This window comes from Cydia pomonella, chromosome 21 (genome assembly GCF_033807575.1).
Source record: "Cydia pomonella isolate Wapato2018A chromosome 21, ilCydPomo1, whole genome shotgun sequence".
Classification (NCBI taxonomy): Eukaryota; Metazoa; Arthropoda; class Insecta; order Lepidoptera; family Tortricidae; genus Cydia; species Cydia pomonella.
In genome coordinates, this window is record NC_084723.1 from 15,271,548 (window position 1) to 15,292,797 (window position 21,250).

General features: G+C 35.3%; 2 protein-coding genes across 2 annotated transcripts; both read right to left on the reverse strand.

Moving 5' to 3' along the window:
* Positions 1–155: 155 nt before the first annotated feature.
* On the reverse strand, positions 156–13,004 carry LOC133529807 (TGF-beta-activated kinase 1 and MAP3K7-binding protein 1-like). The gene is made up of 8 exons (XM_061867618.1): positions 12,691–13,004; positions 12,173–12,307; positions 10,660–10,765; positions 7,539–7,646; positions 5,077–5,224; positions 4,523–4,578; positions 3,163–3,263; positions 156–907 (listed from the first exon to the last, which is right to left on the reverse strand). The coding sequence occupies exons 1-8, from the start codon at positions 12,849–12,851 to the stop codon at positions 358–360; spliced, it is 1,365 nt and encodes a 454-aa protein (XP_061723602.1). The 5' UTR covers positions 12,852–13,004; the 3' UTR covers positions 156–357.
* A 965-nt stretch (positions 13,005–13,969) lies between these two features.
* LOC133529511 (transcription factor BTF3 homolog 4) lies at positions 13,970–15,445 on the reverse strand. The gene has a single exon (XM_061867236.1). The coding sequence runs from the start codon at positions 15,270–15,272 to the stop codon at positions 14,751–14,753; it is 522 nt and encodes a 173-aa protein (XP_061723220.1). The 5' UTR covers positions 15,273–15,445; the 3' UTR covers positions 13,970–14,750.
* Positions 15,446–21,250: the final 5,805 nt, after the last annotated feature.

Sequence of the window (21,250 nt, forward strand, 5' to 3'; positions counted from 1 at the left end):
GAATAGTTTGACTAGTTGTTTATTTCTAAAAACTATCATAAAATACATTCTGCGTTATTTCTTAAAAATACATATAATATATTATGTACCTATAAATACTTAAATAGGGTAAAAACACATTTATTGATACCCAAAATATAAACGCCAAGAACGCATATAAATCAAATATTGTACGCTCTCAAAGTATCCTTTAAGATTTCAGTTTGCTAATTTCACCAATGATGATGGCTTGTGTGATGTTGACTGCGTATGCTATAACAGTTACAAGCATTCTTGGTGTTTTTCAAATAAAGTATACTTAAATCTTAACTTGTAAAAATTGTATTAAGGCACAGACTGCTAAAAACGAATTTCAAATCATTCAATAAAACTGGGCAAAGTCCCATTTTTCCTTGCCTTCTCAACATTTTCATAATAACACGAGAAATCCACGTAACCCTTTATCTTTCTATCTCGATCATACTGCCTTCCAGTTTCTATGTCAGAACTTGACTCCGTGGACCTATTCGTATCCACATTAGATTCTGTCGCTTCAGACGAGTAAATTTCAGAGTCCAACTCGTTCAGTAAAGTGTTCGACTTAGATTGAACTATAGGATTAAAGCGAACCGATGGATTCTGGTGCTTCGGAACCAAACTAGGCTCCGGATCGATTTGAATAAAATTAAAATTCCTTATAAGTAAAGTCATATGTGTGTTAGATTTTGGTGTTAAGTTATTCTTAATACAATATGAGACAAATTCTTGTTCGATCTCATCGAGAGCGGATTGGCTGACTTTTTTGAAGTTGGTCTGGGAGCGGAAGTTCTCGACTATGATCTGGGCGAGCTGCTTGTTGGCTTGTTCGCTGCTGCCTTTCACCTCAGCTATGCGTTTGTAGACTCCCGAGCTGACGAGAACCAGGAATCTGGAAATAAATAGTATATGAATTTGAATAACTCACCTTCAAAGATGTCAACTAACGCGTGCGGCTACAATATTAACCTTTTCACCACACCAACTGGTAAAGTTGCATTTTATCCACATCTGTGGCAGAGTAATCTGATGCAATTTTGAGTTGTTTCCTTATGTTGGCTGGCAGAATTGACTGTTAAATGATGATATCGAATGATATATTTTTTATTACGTTCATTTGGATTTGATTTGGTTTGATATTTTACAGTTAAAATTTTGTATTTGTATTTTGTATTTATTTATTTGCTGAATATGGGTTTACAAAGGTGTACAATAATATATTTTAGTCCAACCATACTCTGCTTATTGTAGCATGCAAATTTAAGGTAGATATAGTCGCACTATAACATAAAATAACATGAAAATATTAAAAATAACATGTCAGATTAATTATTAACATTAGAAAAATCATGCAGCGATTTATTACAATTTCAAATTTCTATAACTGTTCAATTTCATAATCAAAGTATTAATGTATGGAATAAAAACACATGTCACAAAGCCATAAAAATAATTTTTTTTTAAACTTGTTGATCGGAAGGTCTTTTATGTCAGCTGGCAACCTGTTAAATATTTTTATGCACATATAAAACGAACTTCTAGCTGTTTGTTTGAGACAAGTTTTTGGCAAAAACAGTAGATTGCGCTGTCTAGAAATACGGTCATTGTAACTTATCATATCACTGTTTTTTTTAAAATAAGTTTCATTAAGGCGAACAAAGAGAGCCATTTCAAATATGTACAAAGATGGCAGAGATAACAATTTATTCTTTTGCATTACTGGCTTACAGGATTCCATTTGTGTCAGTGTGAAGATGGCTCTTATACATCTCTTTTGCATTATAAACGCCCTTTGCACATCAAATGAGCTACCCCATACTATTATACCATATCTGAGTGTAGACATAATGTAGCTATGATATGCCAGTAATGCTGATTCTCGAGATACTGTTTGTCTGAGTTTCCTCAACGGGAATATAAATTTATTTATTTTACTACAAACACTATCAACATGCACATTAAAGGTTAAATGCTCATCCAAATCTATACCAAGAAATTTAAAGCTTTTATCTTCGCTGACAATATCACCTAAACAAGATATATTTAGCTTCAGATATGCGTTATGATACAGGAGGCAAACAAACAGACGGATCACCTGATGGTAAGCGATTACCGCCGTCCATGGACACATGCAACACTAGAGGGGTTGTAAGTGCGATGCCGGCTTTAAGATAGGATGTTTCACTCGGTGGCAAAATTTGTTTAACTCTCGTGCCTTGAAACCTTCGCAACGCTCAAGATTCCACTTTTTGAACCAGTTGCTGCGCTCGTGGTTCAATTTCGGAATCTTTCGCTTGCTCGGGTATCAATATTGACACGAGCAGTTAAACAACAACTTTATATTTGTGTAAATAATGTTTTCATCTATAAAATAATAATGTGCGATTAAATAGATATAATGAATTGACATGTAAAATAACTATATTTTATCAATAAAGTTTTGATTGATTGATTGATTTTGCCTCCTTGTCAAACAAATAACTATTACAGTACATATGGTGCTACTTTAGCGCACTAGTACGAAAATTAGCATATTACGTTACTGTGTCGAACATTTAAAGGGCCACATGTACTGTAAAACGTTGTACGATACATGTGCGAATAGGTAATTCGCAACTCGTGTCGATATAAAACACTCCCTTCGGTCGTGTTTTAATTTATCGCCACTCGTTTTGAATTTCTTATTTTTCGCACTTGTATCGTAATGTACTATTGTGCATTTCGACAACGCTAACAATGACGCACCTCGCACGATAGATTTTGCATTCAAAGGATTAAAGGAACATAAAAAAAGAGAAATTAATAAAAATTTGCAGTGTGTTCAGAAGGTTGGCGACATACTAGGTGTCGAGGAGATGTTGGCTAGCCCTCGGGTCACTTTATGGTGTATTTACCTACATGTGTTTTAAACTTTAATAAATATCTGTGTTGAGTAAAAAGAGAGGTTGTCATTTTAGAGATTACTTTGCCAAATGTTTTTGTTTGAGATCACATCTCTTTGTTTTGCAAATTTTGAAAAAAGGGGAATTAAATAAACCTAAGTGTTTCATTGGGTCGGTAAGGCAAACTTGTTTTTTTTTTGAGGTACGGGACCCTAAAAAATAGAGTTTAAATCAGTGTAAAGAAAAAGGTAGCGGTAAGTTGTACCTGCAGGAGTCGTCGATGGCGACGGGCCCGTGCAGCTCGGGCTGCGGCGCCACGGGCGCGGCGCGCGCGCCGGCCAGCGCCGGGAACGCCTTGTGCAGCCCCTGCGCGGGCACACCGCACTCAGCAGCCGCCGCACTCGTCTAGCCGGGGGCGAAGTCGCCAAGGGGCCCTAGTCTTTCAATGTGTATTTCCCGACGTAACAAAATTGACTCGTGTAGGCCCCCCTGAGTGCGAGGCCGCTTCGCCCTCGCCTATAATAGCGACGCCACTGGAGTAACGCCCCGGACTGGACGCACGCGACGAGCGGCGCGGCAAGCGGCCGCCGGTATCGTCCAGATTTTCTCTTACGTGCTCGCCGCCCTGCCCACCGCGCCGCTTGCGTCCAGTCCGCGGCCTACGATCAGTGATCGGGACTATGGGAGTAAAACTTTAACAAAACTTGTTAAGCGGACATAAAATAGTGCATACAGCCCTAAAAATATTCATTTCCATAGGGACAGGAATAGTATAGTACTTACAGCCATAAAAATATTTACATTCATAGATATTCGAATATTTTTAAGACTATAAGCACTCTTTTTACGTCCGCTTGATAAGCACTGCCTACGATCCACCTCACACTAGCGTCTTGAGCGTCGGCGTCCAGTCGGCGCTATGGAAAATGGCGACGCTGCGCAGTTGCGCCAACGTTGCGTCGAGCAGCAGCCATAAAGTTGACTAGACGCCGACGCTCGGGAGACGCTAGTGTGGGGGTGGCCCTAAAGGTAACATACTTCACAGCAGGGATCGGAACCGGTTTTTTGCAAAAACATCGAAATAACCATTTATTTCGGTTTATTTTATACTCTAAATGTAGGACTCAGTTGTGTTTTCAGATAACGACTTCGTATTATTAGACTGCCTAATTAGAAATGAAGTAATTAACAAAGAACGAAAAAATACCGTTTTCGTTCCCATACAAAAAATACCGGTTTCCGATCCCTGCTTCACAGATCAGTTGCGCTGATATCTATCCCCATTAAAACTTTCGCTATATTTTAGAAAAAAAAAGCAATTAATAGTAAGTTTTTTAAATGAAGCACCAAAGATAGCTTCCAGACCCCGTGCTACTACATCATGATCTTAAAAAACCATTCCTAACTTTTTAACTTCTAACTACCATTTACAGATGTTGTAAAAATATATAGTGCCACTAACTGTAAATCTATAAACGTCAATAATATTTAAAAAGTTAGAAAAAGCTGCTCTCAGTGCCCCATTAAAAAAAAACCCACCCACGTAAATTCTTTTTTTTTTTCAAATTCCAAAATTAAACCATTAACGAAAAATCACAATACACGCAACCATTTCTTTAACTCACCTTCACCAGATAATTGCCCAAACAGCGCGTACCAGCCTGGTTACCCACATACATACCTGCAAATTATTTTTTTCTATAGAGGAATTTTAAAAGATACCTACTACATATTAGCAAAGAGAATTTTAAATAGAGGGAGATTGTCAAATGAAACTTTGTATAGGTAAAAAACTTAAGTAAGTCACCTCTATTGTATGTAGTTGTGACGTGTTCGAACAGACAATACATGTCTAAAAGACACACAAACAAAACAAATGTCTATTCGAACACGTCACACCTACATACAACAGGGGACTTGCTTAAGTTTTTTACCTATAGCTACAGTAAATTTCTGCCATCTTTCAACACATGTTAAAAACTTGATGTTTATCAAATTTAACACATATCTGCGAAAGAATAAGGATCCCAGTCAACTGGCGTTCTAAAAGTGTTAATCATGTGTCGAAAGATGGCAGTAAATTTACTGTGGCTACAAAGTTTTCCATGACAACCTCTATTTCAAATTATCTTCGATGACACGAACCATAATACTATTACACATTGCCATTTACACTTACCATTCCTCAATTTGTTAGTGTCCAACCCCAGTTGCCTCAGCCGTAGCAACTCATCCTCATTGGACAGACTGTGGTCTGCTGTCAGCTGCACCACTCGCAGTACTGAGTTGGCGTCCGTTCGACAAAGTAAAGCTCGGCAGCAACCAACCTAATAAATATCAAAGAGAATTTGAAAGAGAGGTGGATTGTCAAAGAAAATGTTGTAGCCACAGTAAATTTACTGCCATCTTTCGACACATGATCAAAACTTTTAGAACGCCATTTGACGTTGATCCTTATTCTTTCGCTGATATGTGTTAAATATCAAAAAGTGGCGCCATCTTATCGGGCATTGCCATCGCTCGAAACGATGCCGCCATACCTTTGGCCTATTAAATGGCGCCACTTTTTGATATTTAACAAAGATTTAAGACATATCAGTGAAAGAATAAAGATCAAAGTAAAATGACGTTTGAATCACTTGTCGAAAGATGGCAGTAGGTAAATTTACTGTGGCTACAAAGTTTTCTTTGATAATCCACGTCTATTTCAGATTTATTTATTTATTTAAACTTTATTGCACAATATAACAAATAAAGTACAAATGGCGAACTTAATGCCTAAATGCATTCTCTACCAGTCAACCATCAGGCTAAACATAAACAGTAGTGCGTGCAGGCATTAAACAAAAAAAAAACAGAATAAGTAACTTAAAACAAGCAAAATAGCGATAAATAATATATACTAACGGTAATAAACTTACATAAATATACTATAATTTTATTAAATATACATACATATATATTAATTTATGTACCCAGTGCAAAAAATACTATGACTACGAAGGACAATTAACCAGAGAGCTTGTCGAAAAAGTGTTGGTTTGAGCCTGTCTGATGTTGAGTGGGAGATCATTCCAAAGCCGGATCGCCTGAACGGTGAAGGAGTTAGAGACAAAACCAGAACTATGACAAGGAACAGTAAGCGAGACTACGGGACTCGCGAAGGGTGCAACCTGTTCGGGCAGTTATAAAATGAAATTTGGCTCTGAGATAGTCGGGTGCTGTTGGATCGAATAAAACAGAGTAGGTATAGTGTGCACAAAAACAAAAAAAAAATCTTTGTGAATATCAATTTTTGTTAAGAAATGGTTTAGAAAGCATCAACAGATGGAAAATTTATAGGTCACATCAAATTTAAATTAAAAGATTCTATTTTTGAAGTGAAAACTTCTTTAGCGGCGCTGTGCACTTTTTGTGATGGTGATGGGGAAAAACTGTTTGTCGCGTCAGGGGTCACGTGACCGTCAGATTGAGAATAAGTAAGAAAGACACGTGAGGTCACTGGTGCAAATTTAATGTCATTGAAGCCTGGTTACTTTATAAAAATCGTATCTCATTCAAGTGTGACATTTTATTTTCTTCATAATCAAAGTGCTGTCATAACGATTAAAGAGGTTTAATCTTTGTTAATTGTGTTGTATTTTCTCTTTGTGTTGTTGGGTGTCCATGATTGTAGATACTCAAATTTTTCCTCGCCAAAAAGTTAAATAACAGAAATGTAGCGTGATTGTTTTACTTGATATATGATGGTGAACGATTCATTAATATTTACTGATTGTATAGGTTGTAGTCCTGCTCACGTCTCATGAATTACTCTGTATAGGTATGTTATATATTAACACTAAAATTCGCATTTCAAAATATCTTCCACACTCAAATTGATTTACTTAGGTATAATAGAGAATTATCTCTTTTTATAAAACTGCTACTCAATTTCTCCAAAATATCAAAATTGCACAACGTTAGTGTTCAAGTTTTCACTTCTGCCGGCACTCCCGGAGTGCAACCCGATATTTTGGGTTATTCCCACTAGTTCCCACCAAGTTGTTACCAGTGGTAACTACTGGGAATTTTTAACCACCAACTTGGTTTGGTTAGGTGGTTTTCCAGTAGTTACCACCAAAATTTGGTTAGCGTTCAATAGTAATAAAAACAGTATATATGTATAGAGAGTGCTATAATCAATAATTAATTAAAAGTCCAATTAAACCAAACCGAGTTGGTGGTAACTAGTGGGATTCTTTTTTCCCAGCAGTTACCAGTGGTAAAAGGTGGGAAAAAAAATCCCAGTAGTTACCACTGGTAACAACTTGGTGGTAACTAGTGGGAATAACGCGATATTTTTATATTGTTTAATTATCAAATACAATATTATTATATTACAATATTATCAATATTATTTATGTAATAATGTCGTATAATATTTATTTATTATTTAATTATTGTAATATTTAGAAATAAACCACTTCGTGGAATATACTGCGCCGGTCCGCCAACGCGAGCTCTTAATGACATTTCTCGGTACGGAGTGATATTTGTCGAGCGATTTTCGACTATGATTTTAAATCATATAACATATTCAAAAATTTAAAATATTTAAATTTTTAATCATATATTTTCTATATAATATTTGACACTTACATTGGCACAAAACAGCTTGTTGTTATGCACTAGAGCTATAACGACAGTGGCGCCGCCCGACAAATGTCGGTCAATCTCCTTCAGCCGCGCCAGGATCGCCTCCACCGCCTGAAGCATGTAATAAATATTGGAAATACAGGAAATATCGAAAAAATCTACATTTAAAATGCTGTGCCAATAACTAGATAATGCAACTGTTTAGGTGAACATGTTCACTTTAATTCCAATGTTAACTAATTTCCACAAAAAACGTGTGCCAAAATGGGTCAAATGTCCTCATGGTTCACTGCGACAGAATACAAAAGTAGTGTAAGGGACTGCCTTGGAGGATTTAACAACTAGAGACGCCTTGTCTGTAATGTTCTGTACAAAACAGTCTGCAGATTTTTGCGGGGGCAGGGCACGTCATATGTATGGCTATTTATTCATAACGTACAAATAGCCATGTCAGATAAACATCAGTCCATACAATACATATGACCATTGGCCGAGGTTTTCAACAGAGGGGTCAGCTCTTAAAGGCCACGTTGTTAAATCCTCCATGGTTATAGCAATGCAGAAGGGCCGCTATTTCTTTATCTAGACAGGCACAATTGGTTACTTGACTGTTTTTTGTAAATAATGTCAAACGATTTTGATTTTCCTGAGGATGTGTCTATATAGGACTCATGGCATTTAAGCAACACAAAGGTCAGAAATGAGAGTTAAAGTCTGACGCTCGCAATCGACGATTGAAACGCCTCTAACAAAATGATAATATGATGTGACGTCACATCATATAAGTCTGTCCTAAATGTATGGAAGATGAAGGAAATTGCCATTTAGACCCTGAAATTTTATGTGTATAGTAGTAATACAATTTATTTTTCAATAAAATGTAAGGAATCGAATAGTGCCATTTCTTTTCTATGTTTGAAAGACAATTTTTTTTTTTTTGTGACTTCGGAGCCTTGTTTTTTTTTTATAATCTCAATATAATTTTTTAAATTCCACTTTTTTATAATAGATGGCTCATTTTCTATTCATTTAACTAAATTTTGTTATAATATTTAACATGTGTCAAGTACCCAATTGTCCCATAGTTCAAAGATTCAAAGATTCAAAATGTTTATTGCATATCACATTACACATTATTAGGTGGAGCTTATAAGTAGGTGGGTTCATATGTGACACCCTGCAAGGGCACAGCAATATACTTAAAACTAACATGCATATATTAACATTATTAATCAAATTTATCATTCAAAAATTCATGTACACTATAATAACATTTGCTGACTAAAAAGGTTTTTAAATTTTTATTAAACATCGGTAATTTTTCAATATTTTTTAGGGAGTTCGGTAAGTGGTTGTATATTTTAATTAACATATAGTGAGGGCTGGATGTAACTAGTTTTAGCTTTGAGAGGGGTAATTGAAGTTTATTTAAGTTTCGATTGTTCCTTTTGATTTTCGCTGCTGTCGGAGTAAACAACTCTGCATGTTTTTTAACAAATTTGCATGATTCAAGGATATACATTGACGGTAGAGTAAGTATTTGGAGTTTCTTGAAAAGAGGTCTATACGATTCCATTTGATCAGTATTTGTTAATATTCTAATACATCTCTTTTGGAGAATGAAGATCTTATCTATGTCATTGCTATTCCCCCATAATACGAGACCATAAGTCATTCTTGAATACGCGTATGCATAGTATACGGAAAGGGCAGTTTGGAAGTCGGTCGCCCGTTTGAGATGTTGTAGTGCGTATATAAAGGAGGACAGCTTTTTGGACAGTCTCTGGATGTGTGATTTCCAGTTCATGTTAGTGTCTAGATCGATACCCAGTACAGTAGCTGAATCTACAGATTCCAATTTTATATTATTGTAATTAAAAATAATTGGTAATGCCGGTTTTTGGTAAGGTTTGAATTGGATTATTTTGGTTTTTTTCTATATTTAGTTGCAGATTATGAATATCCAACCAGTTTTCGATTTTTTTCATTGTTACTGTCAGTTTATTTTCAGCTTCATTTGTATCAGAGCACGAGAACAACACAGAAACGTCATCTGCGAAGAGAGCGCTTTGCTCTTCTATTGCATTCGGTAAATCATTTATATAGATTAGGAACAAAATACATCCCAAGACACTACCTTGGGGGATCGAGCCTGTCTGGGTGACTTTATCGGATCTGAAATGTTTTATTTGACCTGTCTCAAAATCGGTATGTTCTATTTGGACTAATTGAACGCGGTTACTGAGGTAGGATTTGAACCATTTATGAGCCACTCCTCTGATTCCGGTGCTGTACAATTTATCTAATAAAATCTAGTTCGTTTTTTTAGCGACAGAAAAAAGGTAAACAATCAGAACAATCTTGACATGTCTTTTTATTGAAAAACATTTTTTATTTTAATAATTTACTATTACTTATGAAAGCAAAATAATGTGAATGATCGTATACGATTTATAATTGTTTCTTATTTGCCGCCAAAATCGCTTACCTTATTTCTAATTTTGACGACCTGTCTGGCCTAGTGGCCTATGAAGCCGATGGTCCCGGGTTCAAATCAGGGTAAGGGCATTTATTCGTATGATGAGCATGGATGTTTTCTATGTATTATATTATATATATCGTTGACTAGGGCATCGAGGGCATCGAGGGCAATTTCCCGCCTCACCTCTAGCTTGCTATACCCTATTATTCCCAGCACGAACAGCGTGGGATACAGCAAGGGATACCCCGGATATATTACGCCTAACATATTTATTTTGAATGCGTTCCATTATGATTTTGTTTTAGCTTCGTGTGGACTCCAAATTCTCGCGTTACATTCAAGGTGCCTTCTCATGAGGGCATCATACACTTCTCGGATCGCTGCGATGTTCGTGAAGTCCTTTGCTTGTCGCATCAAGAAACCGAGGTTACGAAATGCTTTCTTGCAGACACCAATAACGTGATCACGAGTTGACAAATCGGCAGCGAAGACACTCGCTGCATTGGCTTTCCACTGATACTGTAGAGATAGTTAATTGGCCTATGTGCATGGGACCGGCAAGAAACTCGGCACTATAGTAGGGCACTTTCTTGCCCCAAGAGCTATATTAGTTGACTTCAGAAAGACAAACAGTTATCTTACCTGTGACTCAGTAAGAGTCTGCAGCTGGTACTGCAAGCTGGTTCTCTCAGCGATCATGCTGTCATAGTTCTCAATGTAGGCTTTTTCTACAGAGCTAAAAGCATTCCTGAAATGTGACAATGAAAATAAAACATTAATATAAGTAGAGCAAGGAAAGCATATTTTTTTAACATAATCATTTATTGTATAATTTGTAAACTACATGTCAATTATTTACAAAAAATATTGAATAAAAATGAATTATATAATAATAATTAATATAATTAATTATAATATACTCTGGGTATAAGTGGTATAAATCATAACTAAAGCTTTAAAGAATTCGTTGATGCTGTATAATGTGTGCTTGAGAAGCCAACTTTACTTTTAAAACAAGCTAAAGAAGCCGGGGTGATTGACACTGGCAACTTTTTAAACTCAGTAGGGCATATCACATGAGTTCATCTTCTTCGATCTTGCTTTACTGGCAACAGCTTGTTCGGGTGTAGAAGCTTCAATTTCTTTTGATTTATGCTTACACAATATGAATAGTTTGTCCATTAATTTTTATTGCTCCCTTAGACTAGTAATTTGACTTCTGTATATGTATGCAATTTCAGTATCTATAACTTTGAACCATAAATGAATACTGTGAAGACTGCTAGTGTAGGTACATCTAAAAGAAATTGCTAATAGATTCGATTGTCCGATCTTAAGGCACTGAACTGAGCAAATTAAAAATGTAGCACAATTTATAATATTGATACTATGCTGTAGTAGTGTAGGTATATGTATTATAAATTGGCATGTCAAATTTAAATTAAATTCTATGTATAAATAGTTGAACAGTTCAAATCTAGGCTTAAAAAGTTGGATATAAATCATCAAAAGGAATTCCAGGATATACACGTGACAACCCGGTGAGGGATGCATTCAAAAGTTAACTTTTAGGTAATTACTAACTCCATGATACACAATACATGTTACTTATTATTCTATTCCAGTGTTAATTACCCCGTAAAAACTCTTGTTACCTACTAAATGTTCTCATTTTTTGTCAATTGTACAATTCACTAAATAATACAGATACCTCTTCAATTAGCTGACCTAGGGCGGGTTTAAATCCAGCAAGCTGTACCCGCACCTTTTTCATTGCTTACACAATCAAATTGTTGCACATTGTTGAGATAAATACTTACCTACACATTGTACCTAAGATGGACTACTTACCTACCTAATACATATTTGTACCTATGAACTGCTGTAAAAAGTAATGAAATAAACATAAGTATTTGTATTTGTAAATACTAACACTATGTTAAGATATTTTCTTGTCGTACTAACACTCTATTGATACATAGTTAGTCCGAAATAAAGAAATTTATTATATATTAGATTTATTATCTAATCATGGTCTTTTTATAATGTCAAGAAGTGAAATGTATACTACTTTTATTTAGCTGTCAAGTCTAAAGCTTGCCCTAGTCTACACATAGACCTTAAACAAACTCAACATTAAAAAAAACAGCAGTACCTCAGCCGGTCCCTGACCTCCTCATCAGTATTGTTCGCAGACGGTGGTGGAAACAGCAGCTCTGCTGCCATCCGCTGCATGATGAACTGGGCCGCCTCCAACCCATTGTGGGGCTCAAATACTCCATATAAGCTCCTGTGAATTGTGTTACCATTGGACACTAACACATTTTTTTATATAATTGATTTAGTGCAGGGAAAGAGGGCCTCTGGTTTTTGCCCACCACGAAGATGAGGTGGTTACCTCGAGTCAGTGATGTGAAGATGTGATATCACATTGACAGAAAAGTTACCACTAAGTCCCACAGACGCAAAATGTATGAAAAGCCAAACAACCAGGGCTACCAAGGACTTCAGAGGTTTATTGCGTTGTCTACGCCTGGGACTCGAGGGATTATACCTACCACTTAAATTTGATTAAAACGCCTATTCATCAATGCACATGAGGCACTTTATGCTAAAGGTACCTTGTACTTTTAATACCTAGGATTTGAAATATTAAAAAATTACAAAACTTACGAGTTATCTTCAGTCTGGCAATGAAAGCAGAGATAGTCATCATTGGAGTCGACATTCCCACCTCCCAGACGCGAAAAATACGACGCTACGCATGTATTGCGACACTTCGGAAGGTCGTCTGTCCAGGGCCGTGCGACGGGCCTAGCGACCGGAGCGATCATGGTTAAGAAATCTATTGAATTAGCGAAAATAACAAAGATAAATAGGTGTTTTCCTTCCTGTTGACAAAAATGTCAAATATATTTGTAGATTTGACTTTGACAACTGACTGTTTCAAAATTATTGCCAATAATGGCCTCATGTTCACTTCAACATTAAAATTCGCACTAGATTTGTTTGAAAAATTCACTTTTATATATAATAAAATACTCTAGACTATAGCGATGAGTACTAAGTCACAACACTAAATATATATGGATTTAATAATGAGAAAGGTACATTTTTTGTTTTATTCTTGCATCTAACCGAGGTTTGGGCAATCTGAACTACTGGCAATATTGCGTTTGACAGATTATAGTGATGCCTGAAATGTTAGGGGTCAAGTTACTAATCGATAAATGAATCGGCAAATTATTAAAAACAAAAAAAAACATTTCAAAAATTATGCTTCATTTTACTTTTTATAACTAGACAAACATACTGCTGGACTCTTTGAAATATAATATAGTATTTTCACAAAACAATTTCTTTTACTTGCCCCACCAATTATTTCTGTCAAAATAGTTAACTTATAAAAAGTTTGCATACATTTAAATTGAAGTCTTTTTTTTTGGTCAGCGTGCTAAATGTGCGCAAATTCGATCACACTACACTTAAATGAAAAAAATATGAGTCATACTAAAATAAGTGCTAAAAGCAGGCAACCTATATCAACTTTGCTTTGCCCTTTATCTAATCGTTTATAACCACTTATCGAGGCTGTTGTCTTGCGGTTTGATTTCCTCGAATGGCCTCCTCATTTTGGGCGGGAATCATATTGTTCCCACGCTTAGACACGCAATAATAACATATTCTAGTAAAAATCGAGTTAAAATAGCTAAATATTGCATAGAATACTATTTTTGCAACATGTGTTAAGTGACAACTTAAACTATTAGCCAAGGTTAAGTTATCAAATAACCTTAAATTTTATTGCAGTATTTATATGCAAAAAACATTTGCCTTTGTTTACATTGCAATAAATGAGCTAGAATAGTTTTAAAATTACTTTTGATTTGAATTCAATGTTTCTGAAGGTTGTAATAGGCATGGTTTAAGGAAATTCAAATAAAAGTCCAAATTACAGTGATCAAAGTTTTAATGTCATGCTTACACACTCATAAAACTCTAACCTTTTAAATTTTACAATTTTTATGGTTTTATTATACAATGTCAGCTCTGAAACCTAACGAGCTTTCGGTGACTAAGATTCTTTTGTTTTAACCTATTTCTCTTCTATTAAAAAATGAGAAAGCAAATTCCTTCAACCGGACATGAATCAACAACTTTAGAAAATACCATTTAAAAATATGATAAGGTGTGTCACTCACCTTACTTTACTAATATATAATAATATATTCCTATATGCCAGTGCAGTGTAAAAAATAAATGTATATATGCCATACATAGACTTTTTATCATATTGCCAATATCTCAACAATAGGTTTATTACAACACTTAACTAGGACCTATGATTGACAGAATATCCCATTATGCGGTAATTTAAAGTAGAAATATTAGTAGCGTTGAAGGAGAGACAAGCTTTTTCGTTTCATACAGGATGGCTCTATACAGGATTTCCAAAGTCACGGAGTCAAATGTTTAAAAACAAAACTGTGTCCCCTTTTTTCTAAGTACAGGCAAAGGCACACTAGTGTCCCTTTTAGCACTTCACACATAAAAACTTCAAATAAATGCAAAACCACTAATTGAAAGTACATTTATTTAGGAACACAAATACTAAATAATAAAATAAATGTTTGAGACACTTGGTTAGGCTTTGGAAACCCTAGTGTTTGTTATAAAGACACTTGAATGAGCAAAATTAAAAACCTAGATCACTCCTGTCATAATGGGGATAGTTAGTCGGTTTTCTTGTCGGCGGCTTTGGTTTCTGTCTCAGGTTTCTTGTCCTCCTTCTTGTCGTCGGCGACGACCTCCTTGGCTTCCTGTTTCGACGCCTCATCAAAGTTACCAACGAGGTTTGGTACCTCGTCATCTTCCTCGAGCGGCTTTGGCGCGGCCACGCTGGACGCCAGTCTCTTCAGCTGGTTGAGGCCTTCAGGTCCGAGCTGACTCAGGATACCAGGGAGCATCTCCGCAATCTGCTTGTTCTCTCCATGACCGGTGATAGCGAAAGTATTTGCCGCGAGCGAGGCCTGCGCTTTAGGGTTGTTGAAATGTATCACAGTGCCGTCATCTTTGATCATATTAACTTCCTCGATGCCAGGGATTGTGTTTACTGACAGTTTTTTGAGGGAAGACTGGAGTTTCTTGTCGTCTGTTGCGGCTGTGGCGTGCACAACCTTCTTCTTGCGCCTCGGTGTGCCCTTACCGCCGATACGCACTTGCGATTGCAATTTCTTCAGCTTTTCGGTGTTCATTTTGATTTACTACACACGTCACCTGACTACTTAAACACGGCGCACTTTTTCAGACGGTTTATTTGTTATTTCTAGCTCGGAACACGCCAGTTTTCCATGTAACTTGATAGTACGCACGTGTTTTGAACACCGGTTAGCTACAAAGGGAAAATGGTGGATTTCCGATCTATCTCGGTCACCGACGAGAAGTTGGCAGCACTGTCTACAATGATTTTACTTTTCACGTCAGAACTTTGAGGAAAAATTACTAATATAACATAAAATTATTTTATAATTATTATATTGATAATAAATTGAGAAATCATGTTTATGTATTTAATTATAAAAACTATTTCGTTTAATGTTTATTTAACATCTTGTTCATAATTATAACTTACTCTAAGGGTATCTTTTTATTACCAAACTTTACGATGTATTATTTGCTATTAAAGTGCATGTTTGTTGTGTTGAAATAATTAATAAATTTTCATTATGAATCTCTTATAATAAAATTTTACCGTAAAATGGAACGCTACGACATCTAACGACATTCTTTTGCAACAGTTGGCTTTCAATAGCCGTTGTAGTTCATCGTAGTTAGTGAACAGAGACATAGATGGCGTAGCAAACGTCATAAATAATGTTTATGTCACCCACTAGATGACGGTAGCAACCCCTTTGTGTTATATTTATAACAATGTGTTACAACTGGTTACAACAACGCTGTACAATGAAAATTAAATATGCCATTCAGTTAACAGTTTCCTTGAATGTACTTAGCCGAAGCTTGGTGGAGCGGAAAATTTAACAAAGGTACTCGTTTAAAAAAAAAAATGAAATTTGCGCCTTTTGAACTTTAATAACAAAATATAGTTATTTGTTTTACAAGGGGGCAAAGTTGTTGTTTAACCGCTCGTGCTAATATTGATACCCGAGCAAGCGAAAGATTCCAAAATTGACACCCCAAGCGTAGCGAGTGGTTCGAGAACTGGAATCTTGAGCGTTGCGAGGGTTTCAAGGCACGAGGGTTAAACAAACTTTGCCTCCGAGTGAAACACAACATTTTTCACCACATCAACGCGAGGAAAATACTAACTATGAAATACCAAAAAAAAAATCAAACCAAATCAAATCCAAATGAACTTAATTAAAAATGTATCATCCAAAAAAGTCAATTCTACCAGCTAACATAAGGAACCGACTCAAAATTTGCATCAACTTTCTCATTAGTTTTTCACAATGACGAGGGCCTTTACCAGTTGGTGTGGTGAAAAAATTGAAAAATATATTACTCTGCCGCACAAATTTGTACTTATTGCAATCCTTAATGTCGAAACAAAATATTTAAGTACATAAAAATGATAATCCTCGTGTTGCGAATTAAAAATGTAATATATTATTTGCTACTTAGCCAAGTCGACAAAACTAAACTAGAGCCTGGATGGAAACTTGTGCATTGACTTTACAAATAACTGTGTTAACTTATTCTACGAGTATACCCAATGTTCCTAATAAAACATTTTGTGCCCATAAATTAACAAAACCAAGTGAAACAAATGAAAACCTTGCTTCACATCAAACCGTTTTGATAAGATGAAGCCGTCAAGCGTTAAGTCCTATTTAGTTAAAAATCCGTGTAACTTGTAAAATTCTAAATCAACATAATCCCCATTAGCAAAAAATGGCGGCAAAATTTGACAGCTGCCATTTTACGCGGGTGGTCGTTCTAATATAATCCCACTTAATCGGCACAGATAAACTATACTGCGTGTAACAGGGGCGGTAAGTGCCAACGATTGTATAGTCATAAGATCTAAATTGGAATATCTTCACGTGTCATGGCTTTTAACATGTTGATTTATTGCTACAGAATGTAGAAGACATGACGTATTAGACTAATCTTTTTTGGCAAAAAATGATTGAGATTGGTAATTGGTTGCTTAGGAAAGATTAGTGTCGTGGCTTGTGACAAATCAGTTTCGTACGAAGGAATGTTTTACTATAGGTATAAGTACGGCTTCAATACGAAATATTAAGGTAATTTATTAAAGATCAGCCAAAAGCAAGTGGGCCATGCTCAGTGTAGGGTTTAAGTTACCATTCTGTCCGATAAGCTAAACGGGGGCTATTAGTGAATCAAAGTCAAATCTTTATTGTAGGTAAGGTGTAGAAGTACATGTGTTAGTAGTAGTGTAGTTATAAGAAATGTAATGTCTTAGGCTAGCCCTGTATTGTTACATTTTGTGGTTACTTGAATTGAAATTGAAATTGAAATGTGACGCCCTGCAAGGGCACAGCAATATAAGAGGACTAAATCTAATTTCAACAATGAAAAAACAATAATCTAAACATTGCAATTAAATACATGAGTTCTAGCATAAGTATTAGCATCAATTGAATTATTAGTATTCTCTTCAAAATTGACGACCGGTTTGGCCTAGTGGGTAGTGACCCTGCCTACGAAGTTGATGGTCCCGGGTTCAAATCCTGGTAAGGGCATTTATTCGTGTGATGAGCATGGATATTTGTTCCTGAGTCATGGGTGTTTTCTATGTATTTAAGTATTTATAAATATTTATATATTATATATATCGTTGTCTAAGTACCCTCAACACAAGCCTTATTGAGCTTACTGTGGGACTTAGTCAATTTGTGTAATAATGTCCTATAATATTAATATATTCACTTAGGGAATAATAGCATTTATTTATTAGTAATATTTTTAATAGTTTAGTGAATGTAGTAGTCTTTTCCTGGTTTTTTATAAAGTTAGGTAACTTATTATATATCTTGATCATCATGTAGTGAGGGCTAGACGTTACAATTTTCATTCTCGAGAAGGGCAATTTAAGTTTATTAAGATTCCTGTTATTTCTTCTAATATCTGTTACTGGGGTATAAAGTTCAAAATGTTTTCTTACAAATTTACTGCATTCAAAGATATACATGGAAGTTAAGGTAAGTATTTTAAATTTAATAAAGTATGGCTGGCAAGATTCCATTTCCATAACTTTAATGTTGGCAAGAATTCTTATGCATTTTTTTTGAAGAATAAAGATTTTATCGACTTCGGTACTTTGTCCCCACAGGACTAGACCATAAGACATTCTTGAATAGGCAAAAGCGTAGTAACGTAAGTATCATGTACATTATAAGCATAACAGCGCAGCGCTTTGTACGTCTTTAAACTTTTTGCAATAATTCAAAAGCGGCTGGACTATCACGTTCATTATAGTTTTAATTGAAATTTAAGGTTTTGTTTTAGGATTTTTTCAGACAATCGTCACTCGTGTAATCATGAAATTACAATAACATAAAGAAAAACAGATACTGTTATGTTTAACTCGTTAAAATGAATACAGTTTTAGGAAAATACTGTAAAATATTGTCTTCGGTTAACGAGATAGTTATTTACTCATGGTCATGAAATAAAACTATGTAAACGGATTACAATACAAATAATACAATTCAATTCAATATTTATTGGTCACCAATTTAAATTTATTTCTTTATAAAATAATAATTCTACACGTCACATCATTAAGATTACAATTATAATTTATTTTATATATAAAACAATAATTAAGTATTATTCATAGCAATTAAAGTATTCAAATCTCACATGCATACTTTTTTTTTAATTTTAGTCTGATCTGGCCTATAACCGCAAAAATCGAAGTACGCAAATAGCGGGCATCTTTCTCTTTTAATCCAATTAAGGCGTAATTAGAGTGACAGAGAAAGATGCCCTCAATTTGCGAACCGCGGTGGTCGCGGTAGGCCCCTGGACTTTTCGTCATTATTGAGGACTAATTAGCCATGGGCATTATGACACATAGCCGTTCTGACATAGTGCATGACCCTAAAGAACATCAGGTGCATTATTAACTCAATTTATTGTGAAAGCCACAATTTCATTAAAAAAATACAGATTGATGATTTCCCGCCAAAACATATGGGTGCGTTCACGATTCCCGATCTCCCATCTGTCATCGAGTTTAAACACGCTTAAAACGCTAACAATTATCCCCAAAACCCACAAATTAGGGAAATCTATTTAAATACGTTCTCGGGAAGTTTATTTTTTATTTTTAAACATCTTGATAACTTCGTAAAGTAATTGTTTTAATGACAGAACGGGACCAAAACGGTCCTGAAAAATGGAGTTGAAAAAATCGGCTGAGAGCATGTCGGGCCATCCTCAGTGTAAGGTTCCGTAGTAACCATTCTTACAGAATAGGTTCTATTAGTAAGTATCAGGCATATTACAACCGTAAGGGAGTAAGTACTTTCGCAGCGCATTGTACGTACGTCTTTTTACTAAGAGAAAACTTTTTGCCACAACTCAAAAACGGCTGGATTGATCATGTTTGCTATAGTTTTAATTGAAAGTATTTAAAAGCTTTTTGTATTACGATTTTTTTTTTTCATATTTTTGGATCCATGGTTCAAAAGTTAGAGGATGGACTCATATTTTTTTCACCTCAGCAGGTCGAACAAGCGTACTTTCGTCATTCCAGGGAGTGAGACAAGCTTTCGTCATAATGATGATGCCTTTTATTCATGAATGTAAATAAATGTGGTTAACTTTACTTGATGTTGAATTTTTTTAACCTTTAATATGTTCTCACTACTGAGGTGAAAAGTTGTATGTGTCACACGAGAGCAAAGCTACGCTCCCTCGCTACGCTCAAGACTCTAAAAACCAACTTTCCTATCTTGTTGCATAAATAACTATTTCATCACTAACGCGGGGTTAACCGGGTAAACCTGGAGTTACCACGGTTACCATCAGTACAATGAACGCTGGGTTAACGGTTTAACCGGTTAGTGGGATGGTTGAAGTGGCCTTTAGTGCTTGAAAATGGAGACCTAAGCTCTCCGAAACCTGTCGCGCGAATGACAAAAATATAATATATGAGTTAGTATGACACACGACACTTTAATTAAGATCAAAACCGTTACAAATTGTTAAATGACAATTGGCCTCTTAGGTGTTATGTTTTCGTCAATAATGTTAATTACCTATACTTGCGTCACTTTCGTTTGCACTATAAGGACACATATGCAACACTATTATTTGACAAATACGGCCATGTGCGTACGACGTACTAACATGCGTAAGAATTATGTATTCATATGTACAGAGAAGCCATACACAAAAACATAATTGAATGAAATGAAATCACTATTTTAAATTTAGAATTCACGAGGACAATTTGAACGTAGGTACATTTTGACATCAAAATGATATCTACATTATGTAATTTAGTTATCATTGGCGTGTAAATTTCGCTCGTATTCCGAGCATGTATTGGTGCGAGCGAGACCCACGGACGAATAACTAAATTATATCATTTAAATATCATTAAGAGGTCAAAATATAAGATTTGAAAGGGAGGTCATTTCTGGTCCAGCTTATCTACCCTCATCGGTTATTAATTTGTGATAAGGAATAAATGATAGCTATTATTGCAAATAAGTTGCTTAAATTGCGTATGGACAGTGTTTTTTTATTTAATCAATTATTATATCAAATGAAAGCTTATTTTATATATAATCTTACTGTAATATGTTGCCTTATTAAAAAGTTGGTCCAGTCCATATATGCCTAGATTTTAGATAAAAATCGGTTAATCTTCTTAGATTGTCTAACCATGGACTGGACCAACTTTTTAATGAAGCAACCTTAATAGGTTTAACTGTAATCCGTTAGATTATACCGGGTGTTTCCTGTAACAGGAGCAATAAATTAAACTATAGGCTGTACTCCTCAAACAGAATCACTGAATCCTGAGTCACAGGCTTTGTCCTAATAAAGATTATTATTTATTTATACTGACCAACATTTGTTCAATGACTTTTAAAAATAACTTATATTTTGATTTTTATTACAATTTAAAGTTTATTCTAAGACGCAATGTATTGCAAATTTTGTTATGTTTAAAGCGTGACATGCAACCTCAAACACACTGATGTTAGTCTACATTGGAAATAAT

What these genes read in the sequence shown, in the direction of transcription:
- LOC133529511 (XM_061867236.1), bottom strand. Translation starts at nt 15,272, where the DNA reads ATGAACACCGAAAAGCTGAAGAAATTGCAATCGCAAGTGCGTATCGGC.
- LOC133529807 (XM_061867618.1), bottom strand. Translation starts at nt 12,851, where the DNA reads ATGATCGCTCCGGTCGCTAGGCCCGTCGCACGGCCCTGGACAGACGAC. An exon ending in GAGGTCAGGGACCGGCTGAG is followed by an intron (nt 10,766 to 12,172) that starts GTACTGCTGTTT and finishes GTCACATTTCAG; the next exon opens with GAATGCTTTTAGCTCTGTAG. An exon ending in GCCATCGACGACTCCTGCAG is followed by an intron (nt 908 to 3,162) that starts GTACAACTTACC and finishes ATTTATTTCCAG; the next exon opens with ATTCCTGGTTCTCGTCAGCT.